The 16194-nt window shown below is 42.0% G+C and overlaps 1 protein-coding gene across 1 annotated transcript; it reads right to left on the bottom strand.

Moving 5' to 3' along the window:
* Window positions 1-412: 412 nt before the first annotated feature.
* SGO1 (shugoshin 1) lies at window positions 413-14067 on the bottom strand. Its single transcript, XM_075271381.1, has 10 exons — window positions 13966-14067; window positions 11153-11306; window positions 10872-11068; window positions 9833-9937; window positions 9179-9249; window positions 7929-8059; window positions 5398-6246; window positions 3669-3878; window positions 1893-2076; window positions 413-551 (listed from the first exon to the last, which is right to left on the bottom strand). Exons 2-10 carry the CDS (start codon window positions 11292-11294, stop codon window positions 413-415), a joined length of 2028 nt encoding a protein of 675 aa, XP_075127482.1. The 5' UTR covers window positions 11295-11306; window positions 13966-14067.
* Window positions 14068-16194: the final 2127 nt, after the last annotated feature.

Below are 16194 nucleotides of genomic sequence, written 5' to 3'. Positions count from 1 at the left end.
TATCCCAACGATAGAACTTTAACTGAAGAACTGTGCTTTCTGTATGACCATTCATGACCCAAGCTTTGGACACAGACACCATGTAAGCTAATGACATTGTAAAGGTGCCATATATGATCGAACTAGTATTAATGCTGCTACTACAAAATAAAGCATAATGTCTCTTTACAATGGTACTGGCATACAGGGTGCTAACGTTTCCCCAGATTAAAGTTCAAGACATAGTCCTCTGTTTTCAGTCGGTACTCCCAAGTCCCATAGGAAATGCTGCAGTATTATTGCTGAGTGTTCCCCTCTCAGCGGAAACCTGCAATTGCAAGTTTCCTAATGGAGGCCCCTCCACCAGCACAGGTATCCTGGCCGCACAAACCCTTGTCAGCATTTACAGTCTGTATATCAGGAATGGCGTCCATTAACGACAGCCAACAAAGGCTTCATTGTATCTTGCGAGTGATTTCCTGTTAAGTGATTTACGCTTTGGTTCACCATTCTTGAAAATAGGAGAAAGTAAGAACTCTGTGTCTGTAAAGGGATCGCCTCTTCTCAGCTTCCTGTAATATAAAAGAACATAAATGGTGGATAATCCCATATTGATGATCAGAATCTATCCATACCCGAGAGGAATGGGTCAACAGAAAATGACCCAGAAAGTTTTTTATGTTATACACATTTAAAGGGATTCTATCATTAAAATCACTTTTTTTTCCCATCGATTACACTTAAGAAAGGCTATTCTCCTCCTACCTTTAGATGTCTTCTCCACGCCGCCGTTCGGTAGAAATCCCAGTTTTCGCCGGTATGCAAATGAGTTCTCTCGCAGCACTGGGGGTGGGTCCAATTCTGCGAGAGAAATCTCCAGCACCGCCTCCATCTTCTTCATGAACGGCCTCTCTGCGCGTGATCTTCCGACGCTGGGTTCAAACTTCTAGGCGTCAGGCCAAGCCGACTGTGCATGCCCACAGGCCACAAGAAAATGGCCGCTTATGTAGCTTACTGCTTAAGTGGCCATTTTTCTTGTGGCTGCTGGCATGCGTAGTCGGCTCTGCCCGACGCCTAGAAGTTTGAAGCCAGCTCCGGAAGAAGATGCACAGAAAGGCCTTTCCTGAAGAAGATGGAGGCGGCGCTGGAGATTTCTCTTGCAGCATTGAGGATGCCCCCAGTGCTGTTTGAGTGCTGAGGACTGCCCCCAGTGCTGCAAGAGAACCCATTTACATACAGATGAAAACCAAGATTTCTACCGAACGGTGGCGCAGAGAAGACATCTAAAGGTAGGAGACGAAAAGCCTTTTGTAAGGCTATTTCTATGTGTGATCGAGAAAAAAATGTGATTTTAATGATAGAATCCCTTTAAGAAATAAAGCCTAACAACAGACAGACAGACTCTTGCCAATTCTGTAAGGGTTTTTTTTGTAGCAGCCTCTCTATTTATATCACAGACTCCAATAAAAGATAACACCAAGTAACAGCCATCATTGCATCCTCTACTGGCGACAGATATTACAGACCATCTACTCACTCTACACAAAGTATGCCTAGAAAACTCATGGCTATGCTATAAAACAGCGTTTCTCAAACTTTTCAAGGAAAGTAGTCCCTAGTGAGCAAACATCCTGAGTGCTCCCGACTTCCGAATGTTAATAAACTAATGCTTTGTTTGGAGACTTTGTTAATTATGTTATAGACCCATCAGTGCCCCACAAGTAATATGACGACACCCACATCTACTATAATGGCCTCCAAATGTAAAAGAAAAAAAAAAAAAAAAGTGGTAAACTGCAGAGGAGCAGGTTAAGGGGACCTTATACTGTTCCAGAAAGAGAATTCATGAGGAGGCCAGCCATAAGTTATTAGAAATATTGTAGGTATCAACAAAGAAAAAGTTTTGCACTTACTTGCTTAGACTTGGCTCCGCATAGTTGACCGTCACCGTACACCTCCTCTTCCTCATACAACCTATAGACCGTTTCCTATCATCAGAGAATGGGAAGGAATGTTTCTTTGACTCCGTACTCCCAGACAGGTTTGTGACATCCGACAGGCTGATGCGTTGATTGGCTGACGTTCCCTCATATTCATCTAAAACAGGATAAGCAAAGCAGAGGCCTGCGAGTCACACAAGAATCCCACAAACTAGCCAAAGCGTCACTCATATAAACTGTAAGAACAGTCTATGCCAAATTCACATGCCTCATATGGCCAAGAATGGAGCCCATTTCAGATTTGGTTATGAGGGCTCTTATCTTCTATTATTGAGCAATTTTCAATATTAAAGGTTTATGTTGAAAATGGAAGTCACAGATCCAATCTAATGGCCACCATAAATGGAGAGGGGAGAGAGTTCTCTCGATTCCCTTCTTTAGACGTTCTAAAGATGGGCAAGAACTGACCCCATTCTTGGGATGGGTGTAGGTACAAAGAATGGTACCTTATCTATTGGTCATTTATGGCATAGCCTGTGGATCTACTATACATACTCTCCATGGAAATACCCACTTAAAGACATTTTTGGGATGTTCGCTATTGAGGACCTCAATCTAATAATGATGACTTATGATAATATGTAATTAGTGGGGGTACCAAACAAAGTGTACAGAGCAGCCTGGTTCCAGCTCCGTACACTGCTAGTTCCCAGTATTATCCAATTTTGGGCTTTAAAATAAACTGAGTAATTACATTATACAATATTTAATATTAGACAATGAGTTCGATGCATAGTTAGTGACATTTACTTTCATAGGAATCAATCACTAGATCCAGAGCAGTAGGCAGACTGCAGAAAAACAGTAGTTGAGTCTGTAGAGCGCCCCCACAGCCCTGATGGTGAGTATAGGATATGATGAGCTCCTTCCATTCATTTGTATGGTATTAGGTGAGCTGCCTCTCCATTCATTCCCACACTACCCTCCAGCTTAGGAGCAGGTGGGTAGGACCCTTACGTATGCAAAGTACAGCACCTGTATAGCAATCCTTTAATACAGTCCTACACTTTTTGGAGCAAAGGTGTGAGCGAATACACCAACCAAGACATGACAGATGTGTCTAAAATGGCTAGTGAGCTGCTCCAAACACATTACGCCATATATACCAATTCAATAAAATGTTGCACTAAATTATAGGTTAGTAACATTGGGGCAAAGTGCATCTTATATTAATGTCTTTAGCGGGATCAGGCATGTGCTGTACGCACGACCACTTCAGGTTTGGGCTGAGCAAACAGAGCAGGCTCCACAGCCCATCTTTATTATAATCCTACAGGAGTGAACAGCACATGTGGGGGATATGGATCTCACTGAAGACAGTGAAGAGGATGATGAGAAGAGCTAATCTGCCTGAAGGAACAGTCCAGGAGGAGGCATCAACTGTATGACGATCTGGTGCTCGGAGCATAGTGGGGGAGGGACTCCTCCTGTACTCCATGAGCTTCTTTTACATATTTGCCAAAAACGATATAGTTCAAAAACAGCTGTGAGCAGGAGAGGAAGAGGTAGAACTAGAATAGCCTATCTAAAAGATATACCAACGTGTGTTTACTTAAATGAAATCCCCAATGATAGACTCCCTATCTTCATGTATAATCAACATTTAAAGACTGATAAGAGATATTGAAATACACACTATATAAACATATACAGCAAAATGATACAAAATATTATCATATAAGAGCCTACATATATTCCTGTCTGTAGAATGTATAAGGGCGTCCTGAGCAGCGCAGTCATCTATGCTTAGATTGGGGTTTTCTTTTGCCTTTATGCATTTCGGCAAGGAGACCATTTCTTTGCTTCCTTCCGTAGTCTCATTTGCGGCATTAGGTTTGGTTTTAGTTTCCATCGAACCTTTGTAGCTGCTTCTTGTATTTTTCTTTCCTTTGGTGACATCTGTAATTAATCATTTATTGTGTACATTACATTTAATGATCTTAGATTATGTATCTAAGTATAATCTGAACAACCAGCAACACAAGCAGGGCTGTGGAGCTCATAGTAATAAATAAGAGGCCAATAATGCATAACAAGTATGGGAAAGAAGTCAGAATCTTAGAAACAGCAACCACGCTCCCAATAGTATAAAACTATATAAGTTTATTGGTATCCAAAACAAAAACATAATGGATACAAATAACACTAGATACATATATACAAAAAAGAGGGGCGACACGGTGGCTCAGTGGTTAGCACTGCAGCCTTGCAGCGCTGGAGTCCTGGTGTTCAAATCGCAATGGACAAAAAAAACCATCTGCAAGGAGTTTGTATGTTCTCCGCGTGTTTGCATGGATTTCCATCCCATATTCCAAAAAAAAAAAAAAAAAAAAGACATACTGATAGGGAAAAATGTACATTGTGAGCTCTATGTGGGGCTCACAATCTACATTAAAAAAAAAAAAAAAATATATATATATATAAAAAAAAGACAAGGGGGGCCATGGAGGTCATAATACCAGTAGTACCAAGACGGTGTGCAGTGTAAAATATACCAGTAGTGAATGGAATAAAGATGGATAATAGACAGAATAGTTACCATAGATACATCAGGGACCATATAATAATCTCACAACTTGTATAAAAAAAACAACTTTAGCTAAAATCAGTAACAAGGTCCTCCAGGTTAAACAAGGTAAGAGTGTCCACCACCCATGTAATCTGAACTACGTGCGTTTCGCCCACACAGGTGGGCTTCATCCTTGGTCCCTGGTGTCGTAAGTTGTGAATCATTGCCTTTATGTGATGTTGATGGGTAGTGGGCACTCTTACCTTGTTTAACCTGGAGGACCTTGTTACTAATTTCAGCTAGGTATTTTTTTTTTTTTTTTTAACAAATTGTGAGATTATTATATGTTCCCTGATGTATCTATGGTAACTATTCTGTCTATTATCCATCTTTATTCCATTCACTACTGGTCTATTTTACACTGCACACCGGTACTGGTATTATGACCTCCATGGCCCCCCTTGTCTTTTTTGTATATATGTATCTAGTATTATTTGTATCTACATGTTTTTATTTTGAATACCAATAAACTTATATAATTTTATACTATTGGGAGTGTGGTTGCTTTTTCTAAGATTTTGTGGTGCTCCTAGGCCAAACCATGGCCATTTTTCTGTAGCTAATAACCATATTCAGTCAGACATGGTAAACCTCCTAGTGACTGAATTCAATATTAATAACTATACAATATAATTCACGGCTGTTTTCGTGAAACGCATACCATGAAATTAAAGTTATCACATAAATATTTGAGAACAAAGTGCTATGAATGCTGCTAAATGATAATTCGGACCCCCCCTCAGGAGAGAGGACTAGGGGTAGGAGACTATTACTTTAAATTTCAACCAAGCCTTGGCACCCTGGGTTTTGCAGTAATCCTGTCAGATATATACAAGAAAACCAACAAACCTTGTTTGGGCTGCTCACTTTTATTTTCAGTCTTCTCAGCACATTGTTGTTGCAGATCTTTGTTCCTTTTGGACCTTGGTCTTAAAGGAAGCGAGGGTTTATTTTGCTCCACATTCCGACTTTTTGCCTTGGCTTTCCCGGGCACATACAAGCTGTCATTTAGCTCCTCATCACTACTACTACTGCTGCTGCTTTTGTCATTTTCTGGCCCTTCATTCTCTTCGTGGTCACAACCTGGTTTGGTTTGTCTAAATGGTGTGACATGTACGCTTTCCTCGCATACAAAATCATAAGCATCTCCTGAATTTAAAGAGGAGTTCATTTTGTCTTTGGAGGCCATTGGTTTACCTGCACCCCTTTCTCGACTTTTGGATCTAGCCCTAGGTTTTGACTTCTCCCAAGGCTTTTTCAGCTGGACTTGGCCATCTGCTCTGCCTTTCCTTACCCTTTCCCTTCCAGTGTGAGACTCTGTTTTGCCTTTAACAGACTGGGATTGCTTTGGCTTGGGTTCAGGGGTTGAACTTGATATCCGAGAATGGTTTGTAAATGGAATAAATTCTTCTCTTGATGGACTCTGATCAGCGTACATGTCTATTACGTCTTCACTACCACTTGTACGGAGGCATTCTTCAGCAGGAACAATTATCTCTTCTTCAGAGATATCACATTTGGAATTTAAGTTCTGCTCTTCCTCTAGAGACTTCATCATGGGAGACTCCTCTATACAGACATTTAGGCTAGAGGCACGGCGTCTTATAGAAACGTTTTTTAAGAAACTATTATCACGTTCAACTTCCATTTCAGGTTCCTCAAGATCAGCCCTGGACTGGCCTGAGCTAGATGTCCTCGCTGTAAGAAAATGTACAAATGTTTAGCCCGCTACGAATGGTGACAGTGAAAGACTAGAAAAGCAACTGAACTCTTTGTACGGTGGAGAAATTACATATTTTATATTGAAGTCTTAAGGAGTACCTGTCACCAGGTCTGAAAGTTTAATGGTAGGCACTGTCACCCTGAGCATTTTGCGGTTTGGTTTATCCAAATCCATGCAGTCATTCCAAAGAGGAGACCCTTTTAGTGTTAAATGCAACTTAGAGTATACTAGCAGAGTGGGAGGTAACAACACATGATATATGGCATACAGACTCCGCCCTCAGCACAAACAGTGTCACTGCCCACTTGGCTAGTATACCCTAATTTGTATAAACACTAGAAGGTCCTCTGTCAAAACAAACCACTGACAAGTGAGAACAGTGACAGCACCTATCAAATGAGGTAAGTCATTAACCTTTACAGACTAGATGACAGATTCTCTTTAAAGGAAACAGGTCAACATGTTGTTCAATTTGTAGGCAGAGTGCTATAGATCAGATGGATGTATAGGTTTAGAGGAAAAAGTTCATTTACCGAAATCTCTGCTCTAAGTAGTCAAGGAGGCGGTCCTATCAGTGACTGACAGCTCTGAGTGCACAGCGATATAAGAGGTTGTCAATCACTGACTGGGCCACCTTGGACTTCACAACATACGGTAGAAAAAGCAGAGACCATGTTGTAGTGACGAAGTGCCTATCTACCCATGTGACCACTGCAGACAAGAACTAGCCTTAGCAATCTCTTGCTGTAGAAACAAGATTTCTATTAATCAGCAAACCTAGCAGACATGATAATTCACATGCAAGGGAAATAAGTAGTAAGCGACAACCATGTCTAGCAAACTCATGTGAACTCTGTGGCTCAGATGTTATTCTAAAAGGGAATTTAAAGTTCATATATTGAAATAATTTCTGGTTTTATGAAGCTCCTTGTTAGCTTTGCTATGTAGACTGGGACAGTGTTAAAACAGAATTGAAAGGGAGTCCAGCACCTTTCCCAAGCGTAGTCAACTCCTACCACTACAATACAGAGCACATCACAGTGAAACACCATACCTGCTGTTATATAGGTCAAGTTTATAAGTTTGGCGAAAAACCTCTTTGAAGCTACACCGTCAGGAACGCCCCTCTGATGGTGGGCATAGATAGGTGCCGAAACTAACTGCACCAATATCTCCAGGGAGAAAACCAACAGTGCGCTGAATTCAGCAAACTGTCGGCTTTCTAGCTGTATATAAGACTGCATGTGCAGGAGGACACCAAAGGTCCTCTTTGAAAGGAGTTTACAGGCTCCTAATTGATTTTTCATACTGATGACTTTACCCACAGAATAGATCATCTATCGGGGTCCAATACCCAGAACCTACACAGATCAGCTTATGCAGCAACCACCAGGTACTAGTAAACACTCAGTGCTGATTCTATTCAGATAATAGGAGCGGCTCAGCAGCCCCATCCACTACATGCTGTAGGTCATCAGTATGAAGGAAATTAATTTGGGGCCAGAAAACCACTTTAATGCCAGTAAACTGAAGCCTTTCCTAAGAGGATTTTTAAAGTCTACAAGTCCCACAAGCTACAAAGACTGACTGACAATTTCTCCTGTACGAGTATTTATAATCCAAGGAGTTTGGAATTAAACTAATAATAATTTCTAACCTTTCGATAGTCGTTGCCCCGATTTCACTTTTTCCGTTTCGTCTTGTTTTTTTCTGCCAGGAACCGAAGTTCTTTCTAACACACGACCAAAATTTTTCTGTGTATTTGTGGCTGGCTCACAAGTCTGTGTCCTGTGATTGATACAGTTCAATAAGAGCTATTACAAAAACCGCAATAAAAAACAAAATGACCACTTTAAAGGGTGTTGTCATCTTAATTAAATGGATAAACACTACAGATGAGCGAGTACTGTTCGGAATAGCCGATCTGAACAGCACGCACGCATTGAAATGAATGGAAGCACCTGGTACTTCCGCTTTGACGGCGGCTGGCCGCTTAACCCCACGCTTGCCGGCTACGTCCATTCATTTCAATGCGTGCATGCTGTTCGGATCGGCTGATCCGAACAGTACTCGCTCATCTCTAATAAACACCAATCCTATGAAGAAGGTAATGACAATGAAAAAGTGGACAGTGACAAAGCTTTTTATCATCACTTCTGCCACTTACTTCCAGCCAGTAGTCAGGGTGTGAATATATATTGTAACAACATGTCACCAAGTTTTTGTTTTTATGTCAGAATGGCATACTACACCAGTCCCTATTTCTCTCATTCCAACAATTTCAGGTCTATGCTGATCTGTTTCTGATCAATGGCAGAGCGCATAGAGACAAGTACCTGGAAAATGTTGGTATTGGAGTGAGAGAAACAAGGACAGGAGAACAATTTTTCTTGCAATTTTGGCCTTATATATGTGTGTATAACACACTTCTGACAGACAACCCCTTTAATAAGATAGATGGAATCATAAAGCACTTTATATAAAGTGGCAGAGAAAAAGGAAAATTTACACCATCATCAGTTCTTCTCTTGAGGAGCGAGGATGTCAGAGAAGAGCACAGTGTGAGACTTTGCCTTAATGCGATAGAAACCAAGCCAGGGAAGGTTCATGCTACATCAAGCCCTCCATTACCCTCATCTACAGATTGGAAAAGAAGGTTTCTGACTGACAAGATCATCACACCCTTTCCCCACTACCCTCAAGTTCAGCTCTATACTAAAGGTAGGAGAAGAATAGCTTTTCTTAAGGCTATTCCTACGTGTTAGTGAGGAAAAAAATGTGATTTTTAATGGTAGATTCCCTTTAACAGATGCTGAGAACTGGGGTAGGTGAAGGTGGTGAAAGGTCCTCTTCACATGAACATACAAAGGATCCAGTCACTCTACATAAATACATTTATAAACTCACAGAAGTTCAGGAGCTGCAACAGGAGGGTTGGTGCATTTCATCTCCATGGATGCTGGGGAACTTGTCAGGCTCTAAAGCAAAGATCAAAAAGGAGTCAAATCAGTAAAAAATATTAATTTAATATCGGTTTTAAAGTAGAGTGTTATAATTATTTATTTATTAATGGCTTTTTAGATAATATAAACTCAACTTTTCAAAAACTAGTATTGACGCTGGGTTCACACCAGCGTTCAGGTCTCCGTATCAGGTTTCCGTCTTCTGCTGGCATAAGACGGAAACCTGTCAGAGTCCGGCCGTGAGCGTTTTATGCTCTCTGTGGCAAAACAGTTTTTTTTAAACCAGATACAAAGTTCTGCATGTCCGACTCTGTGTCCAGTTAAAAAAAACCAAAAAACGGTTTCGCCGTGGAGAGCATAAAACGCTCACTCAAATGAATGGGTTTGAAACACGCCTGCAGGTTTCCGTCTCCTGCCCTGTTTCATGCATAACGGAGACCCCGGGCGCAGATGTGAACGAGCCCTTAAATTGTTGTAACTTTATTTTCAGGAGTACAGATGATTTCCCTTATAACATTAGATGAATTAAACTACCGACTCTTTACTTGGCAGTCGGACTCCTCACAAGCGTCCAGCTTAGATACTTGATAATACTCACTCCATCACTGGAACACAAAGCATGTGCAGGGCCTAGGAGATTGGCAGTCTCTAGCAAGTTGTGAGTGACTTTGGCAATTATTTCCTTCAAGGATGACAATTTTGCCTAGGAAAAATATTTAAAAAACAAAAGCATTATGAAAGCAGAATCTTAAGTTAATTTATGGATGAATAGTTACATATGGAATATACTTTAACTGAGAGGCGGACATTTACAAATTGGGAGAATTTCTTAGTAGAAATTCTGGCTGCAAAAACAGCTCCATAAAGTAGTGTTTAGTTTCGCAGACTTGCAGCGCTGGAGTCCTGGGTTTGAACCCTGACCAGGACAACATCTGTAAGGAGTTTGTATGTTCTCCCCGTGTTTGCATGGGTTTTCTCCCACACTCCAAAGACATACTGATAGGGAATGTAGATTGTCCTATATGGGACAGTAACTGACAATGTCTGTAAAGCGCTGCGGAATATGATGGCGCTATATAAGCAAGCTAAATAAATAAATAAAAATAGCTACATTTTTATAGAATATCTTTTTGATTTATCCCTATTGAAATAATTTTTTTTAAACCAATGTATACATATTCAAAGGTATTTCACTCATTCCCTTTTACATCCATAGCACAAGCATTGCCCACAGTGCTGGACACAGATTGTAACCACTCTCAGAGCGCATAGTACAAAGATACCCAACTGCACAAAGTGTCTCGGCACTTATCCTAATGTATATCCTGGCAAATGCTCCTATTAAACTTCCCACAGGCCCTTATTCACTAAATACCACTATCTACAAAACCATATTCCTAACTATATAGGAAAGTGCACCTGACAAAACAAAAAACCTGTGTGATACTTTTTCGCAATGAAACCCTATGGGTGATTGATACTACTCTGTCACCCGTCACATTTATATTCCTGAGCATATATTTCCACCACAGACAAACTCAATGGATACAGAACGCAACCCATCGGAAGATGATAAACTGACAAGCATCCAGCCCTGTATATAACTCCATCATATTTCACATGAATATAGCACTCACTTCTGATGAACTGCTCCCTTGCTGCATGTTCAGCTTCCTCCTTAAGATAAAGATCTCATACATCAGCCTCTGGTGCTCTCGCTTTAAATGAAGAATAAGATCCTGCGCCTGCCTGCTCTTAGATTTTTCCGCTTCTAGAGCCAGAGCCAGGGCTTTATTGTTAGCTTGGAAACTCTTCACTGTTGTAGAGCTGTTGTCTAAGGGGACAATAATAAAATATAATAATTAAAACAAGACTGACAATGTGCCCCTGCCTACCGACATGAAGGTACAGCTCTTACTGATGATCTTGACTTTGGTTGACAAAGCCTTATTGACTGTGGCCACCTTTGCCAGCTTCTTTGTCCTCTTCTCTTTCATCCGCTCTTTTATGTCTTCCAGGCTGTCCTGAAAGCTCTTCTTCACACACCTTTCTTTAGCCATCTTCTCAGTGCACTGCAAGATCAGAGTACAAAATGGATTAAGTAACAGAGAAAGACAATCATCAACGTGCGACAAAAACAAGTCTCCTTTTTGGATAAGCAATTAACCCCTTCATGGCCAGACTCTGCATGTCAGTAATATGCAAAAAAAAAAAAAAATAAAATAAAAAAATTATATATATATATATATATATATATATATATATATATATATATATATATATATATTATTTTTAAACACTTTTGCTTCCCTTTATTGAAACAGATTAAAAAAGTGTACGAGGAAGGAATGCCCTTCCTCACAGTAGCAAACAAACAAAAGGTAAGTATGACACTTAAAGAAATAAAGAGTAGAAACTAGACTGTAGTAGAAATTTACTAATAAAATAGTTTTATTTAGTATAGCAACATCATTAGTAATATAAATAAAGGGACATACACGAAAAGGAATTCCATGCACAGTGACCACCGGTCAGTGGAGAGCCAAGATGGAATACATCCCTGTCTATGCTATGACACACCATAAAAGATGGCCTATGTACTAATGCACTATATATTTTATTAGAATCAGAGTCAATATAGTCCAAAGTGTTGTAGCTCAAGGATATAAGTAATAGGAAGCATAGGTGTATGAATAGTTTCAACAACACAAAACATGGAGTACAGCTATATTACTAATGATGTTGATATACTAAATAAAACTATTTTTTTGGTAAATTTCTACCACAGTCTAGTTTCTACTCTTTTTTAAATCAAGTGTCATACTTACCTCTTGTTTGTTTGCTATGGTTTCTCATATGGTAAGGACACAAACGCTGTTAGGGCTTGCCCAACTGATTAGGGGATGTTTTACATTTCATATATATCCTCTGTTGTTTTTTTTTTTTTTTGCATGCTCTGTTTATTAATTGTTCCTCACAGTAGCGTCTATTGCGCTGTACTGTGAGAGCGGGAGAGTTCCTTACCGCCCAGTGATGACACCGAGTGGTGAGGAACGCCCACCCAGTACTTGTAGATGAGTACTATCAGGAGTAGGGGAGGCATCACTCAGCGTCATGACTGGGTGGTAAGGAATGCTCCCCCTCTCACTGTACAGCACAATAGACGCTACTGTGAGGAAGGGCGTCCCTGACAGACTATCAGGAACGCCCTTCTGACAAAGAAGAGCTACAGTACCCGCACCGATGGCTCTTCACTGGGGGCGCAGAATCGGAAAGTCAATAGTGTGCGGAATTCAGTATTACACTGCATGTGCCCCAGGAGGTGAAAGGTCCTCTTTAAAGGAAGTCTATCATTAGATTTAGCCAAATTTCCCTAACATCATATTGGAATAATCTTTAGAAAGGATATTCTAGCCCTACCTTTCTTTATGTTTTCTTCAATGCTGTTAAAAAAGACTTTCTTATATGCAGATTCTGTGCATGGAGCACAGGGGGTGTTCCCCAGCACAGGCATTCCCAATATTCCGCCTCATGCTGCTGTTACATGCCCTTCACGTGAAGGCATCCTCCTCTTCATTGCGCCAGCAGCAGCATTCTGCAGTACAGCACATGCAAATGCCGCGCATGTGCTGTACCCTAGTACCCAATGTGAAGAATAAGAAGAGGATGCCTTCACATGAAGTGGCGTATAACAGCAGGAGGAGGCGGAATAATGCGGATGATGGCTGTGCTCCAAGGACAGAATTTGCATATAAGAATAAAGGCTTTTATTTAAAGCCAGGATGGAGGGCAGATGAAGGAAGGTAGGGCTGAAATATCCTTTCTAAAGGCCATTTCAACATGTTACGGAAATTTGTCTAAATCTAATGTTAGACTCCCTTTAAGGTTGAGGCCGCAGTGAAAATGCACTGCAGGAAAAACCGCCAGTGCTCATGTACATATAATTGACATGCTGCAATTTCCAAAACCATGATTTTGGAAATTGCTGCATTTCTGCCTTATGTATTCGCTAGAATCCCATCCACTTTGCAGGGACTGTAACCTGTCACGTTCTGCCACAGTATGTCCGTTACGTGAGCGCCAGCCTTAAGGACACTCTCAGGCTTGTCAGAAGCCAGACCCACCAGATTCAGGCAACTGCGGCGCGTCCTGAAAAGGAACAACAGCTAGATTTCCACTGATTTACCCATGTACAAGTAGGGAAGCAATGACATACAAGCTGCAGCAAAGTGTGTGGAGTGGAGTGGGCAACCCCCGCCTCCTAAACTCCTTCATAAACACCTGACAGCCATGGTCAGGCAGAAAGAAGAATAAAGCTAAATGTAGTGTCCATGAAGAAGCCTCAGTGGTGCCCGCAGAAGTCACACCCAGAAATGTACAGGTCATATAACTGTAACCACAGAGAGGGGTTACTGGTACAATGTGCCAACTACAGTATGCCCTAGGTATATGTGCCAGATTGGACTACAAAACCCAGCAAGCTCTGCCAGACACAGACTGCTGAGGAACAACACCCAACATCCCCTACCTGCCACAGTGCACCACAGCATGCTGGGAGTTGTAGTTCTATAGCAGGTGGTCGGCAGATACCATTTGTAGTCCCTCAGAAGTGGGCTGTGCCAGGCCAATAGACACTAGGACACGGACACCAGTATAACAGGCGCTCCACCATCCAGCGCCGCCTGTACCTCACACATACACGGCCCCGCTCAGTCACACCCCGGCTGTTACCTGCAGACCCGGCCACTGCTATTCCGAGGCTCCCACTCGGCCTGTAGGAAGCCGCACAACACTCAGGAACCAGTAACACAGACGTCAGTTCAAACGTGTGCGCCGCGGGCTGTGATTGGCTGAGCTGCGTGTACCACGTGATCTGAGCGGCTGCGACCTTCTGAACCGGAAGTTATTGCGGCGGATGTTAACCTGCGCCATATTTGTTGCGGGCAAACAGGCAGCATTGTCGTTATACTTTATGTATAAGTAATGGCGGTGGCGAGTTTATTGTCGGCTATGAAATTCAGTGTCAAATAATGTGCGGTGTATAAGGGGATGTGATTTGGTGCTATAGGTGAAGAGAGAATAATTACTTCCGCACCACTAGATGGCACTGGACTCTATGACTATACAGTATATGCAGCTCTAGCTGGCTAGGAAAGAAAAACTGCAGCACTGCCGCAAATATGATAGCTGGTGTGCTGGAGTGCTACCATTTATTTTTCCTACATTTGCTGGAAGTGGCTGTCTTTCAATTGGATTCATTTTATTTCTACAGTTCTAGATATATATAGGCAGCAGTGACGTAACTAGGAATGGCAGGGCCCCATGACAAACTTTTGATATGGGCCCTCAACGGTCGATGCCCCTCCCCCATTCCTGTGCGCACTATTATGCCCCATACTGGCCCCTACAAACACTATTATACCCCATAGTGGCCCCTGCACACAGTATTATGCCCAACTGTGGACACCCATGAACATTTATTATACTCTGGGCTCTATTCAGACCCCAGAGTATAATAATCGGAGACCAAGGAGGGGGAGAGGGGGGATACAAACATAAAAAACAATGTTACTTACCTCTCCCTGGCTCCGCTGCACTCCTTGGTGGTGTCAGCTATCTTTAATGACATACGGGAGGAAGTCACATGACCCGGGCCGCAGGCCACGGTCATGTGACGTCAGGGACGTCACACAAGTAGGCCTAAAGCCTGTCTGAAGCCCAGAGCGGTAAGTAACACAGTTTTTTTTATGCTCCCTTACCTCCCCTGGGCCTCTAATCATTATACTTGGTAGTCTAAAAAGACCTCCGAGTATAATAATAGTAAATAGGGCCCATTATTGGCTGGAGTAACTCCAGCCGGTGATGGCGTATTAAAAAAAAAAAAAAATGGAGCAGTAGCGGTTGTCGCCGGGCCCCGTGGCAGCTGTACCGCTGCTACCCCGGTAGCTACGCCCCTGTATATAGGTACCGTAGATAGAAGTATGTCACATATTTATAGAGAAAGAGGTACATGTACATATGCAATATCTATCTATCTATCTATCTATCTATCTATCTATCTGTCTGTCTGTCTGTCTATACATATACCTCCCAACTTTTAAAGCACCGAAAGAAGGACAAAATATGTGGCACATGGCAAATCCAGCTCTACCCACCTCTAAATTGACTCCACCCATCTTGATCCATTTCTCTTTGTGCTCCACACAAAAATCCTAATATATGCCCCCACATTACAATGTTCTCCTCAAATTGACTTTAAACCATGGGGGCAATTGGAAGGGACATTAAACTGGGGGTAGATGAAGAAGGACATTAAACTGGGGGCAGATGGGGCATTAAACTGGGGGCAACTGAAGGGGCACATTAAACCCTGGGGGTAAGCTGGAGGAGAACATTAAAATAGGGGCAACTGGAGGAGGACATTAAACTGGGGGCAACTAAGATAAGATAATCCTTTAATAGCCCACAGTGGGGAATTTTCAGTGTGTTACAGCAGCATAGTAATACAGATACAGGATAATAAAAACAGTAAAACTATTACAGAAGTAGACACACATAAGCTGAGAAGATATACTAGGAGTCCATAGCAGCTAAGGAAGAGAAGGAAGACTTCAGAATCATTTAGTTCTCTGTGTGGAGTGATCTTTGTTTGGTCTGATGTAGATTATACAGCCTGACCGTGGTTGGGAGGAAAGACTTGCAATAGCGCTCCTTCTCACACTTGGGGTGAAGCAGTTGGTGACTTACACTGCTGCCAAGTGCTATCAAGGTCTCATACATGGGGTGGGATTTATTCTCCCGCATGGAGCTCACCATAGACAGTATCCTTCTGTCACCCACCACCTGTACTGGGTCCAGGGGGCTCCCCAGGACAGAGCTGGCTCTTCTGTGAGGGGAACATGAAACACTTGGACATGCGCATTACGCTGTGACCCAAGCGGTACTGCGCATGCCCAAGAT

The sequence above is a fragment of the Leptodactylus fuscus genome, chromosome 4 (genome assembly GCF_031893055.1).
Source record: "Leptodactylus fuscus isolate aLepFus1 chromosome 4, aLepFus1.hap2, whole genome shotgun sequence".
NCBI lineage: Eukaryota > Metazoa > Chordata > Amphibia > Anura > Leptodactylidae > Leptodactylus > Leptodactylus fuscus.
Note: the sequence above shows the minus strand (reverse complement) of the source record. Positions and strands in the feature narration are given on the sequence as shown.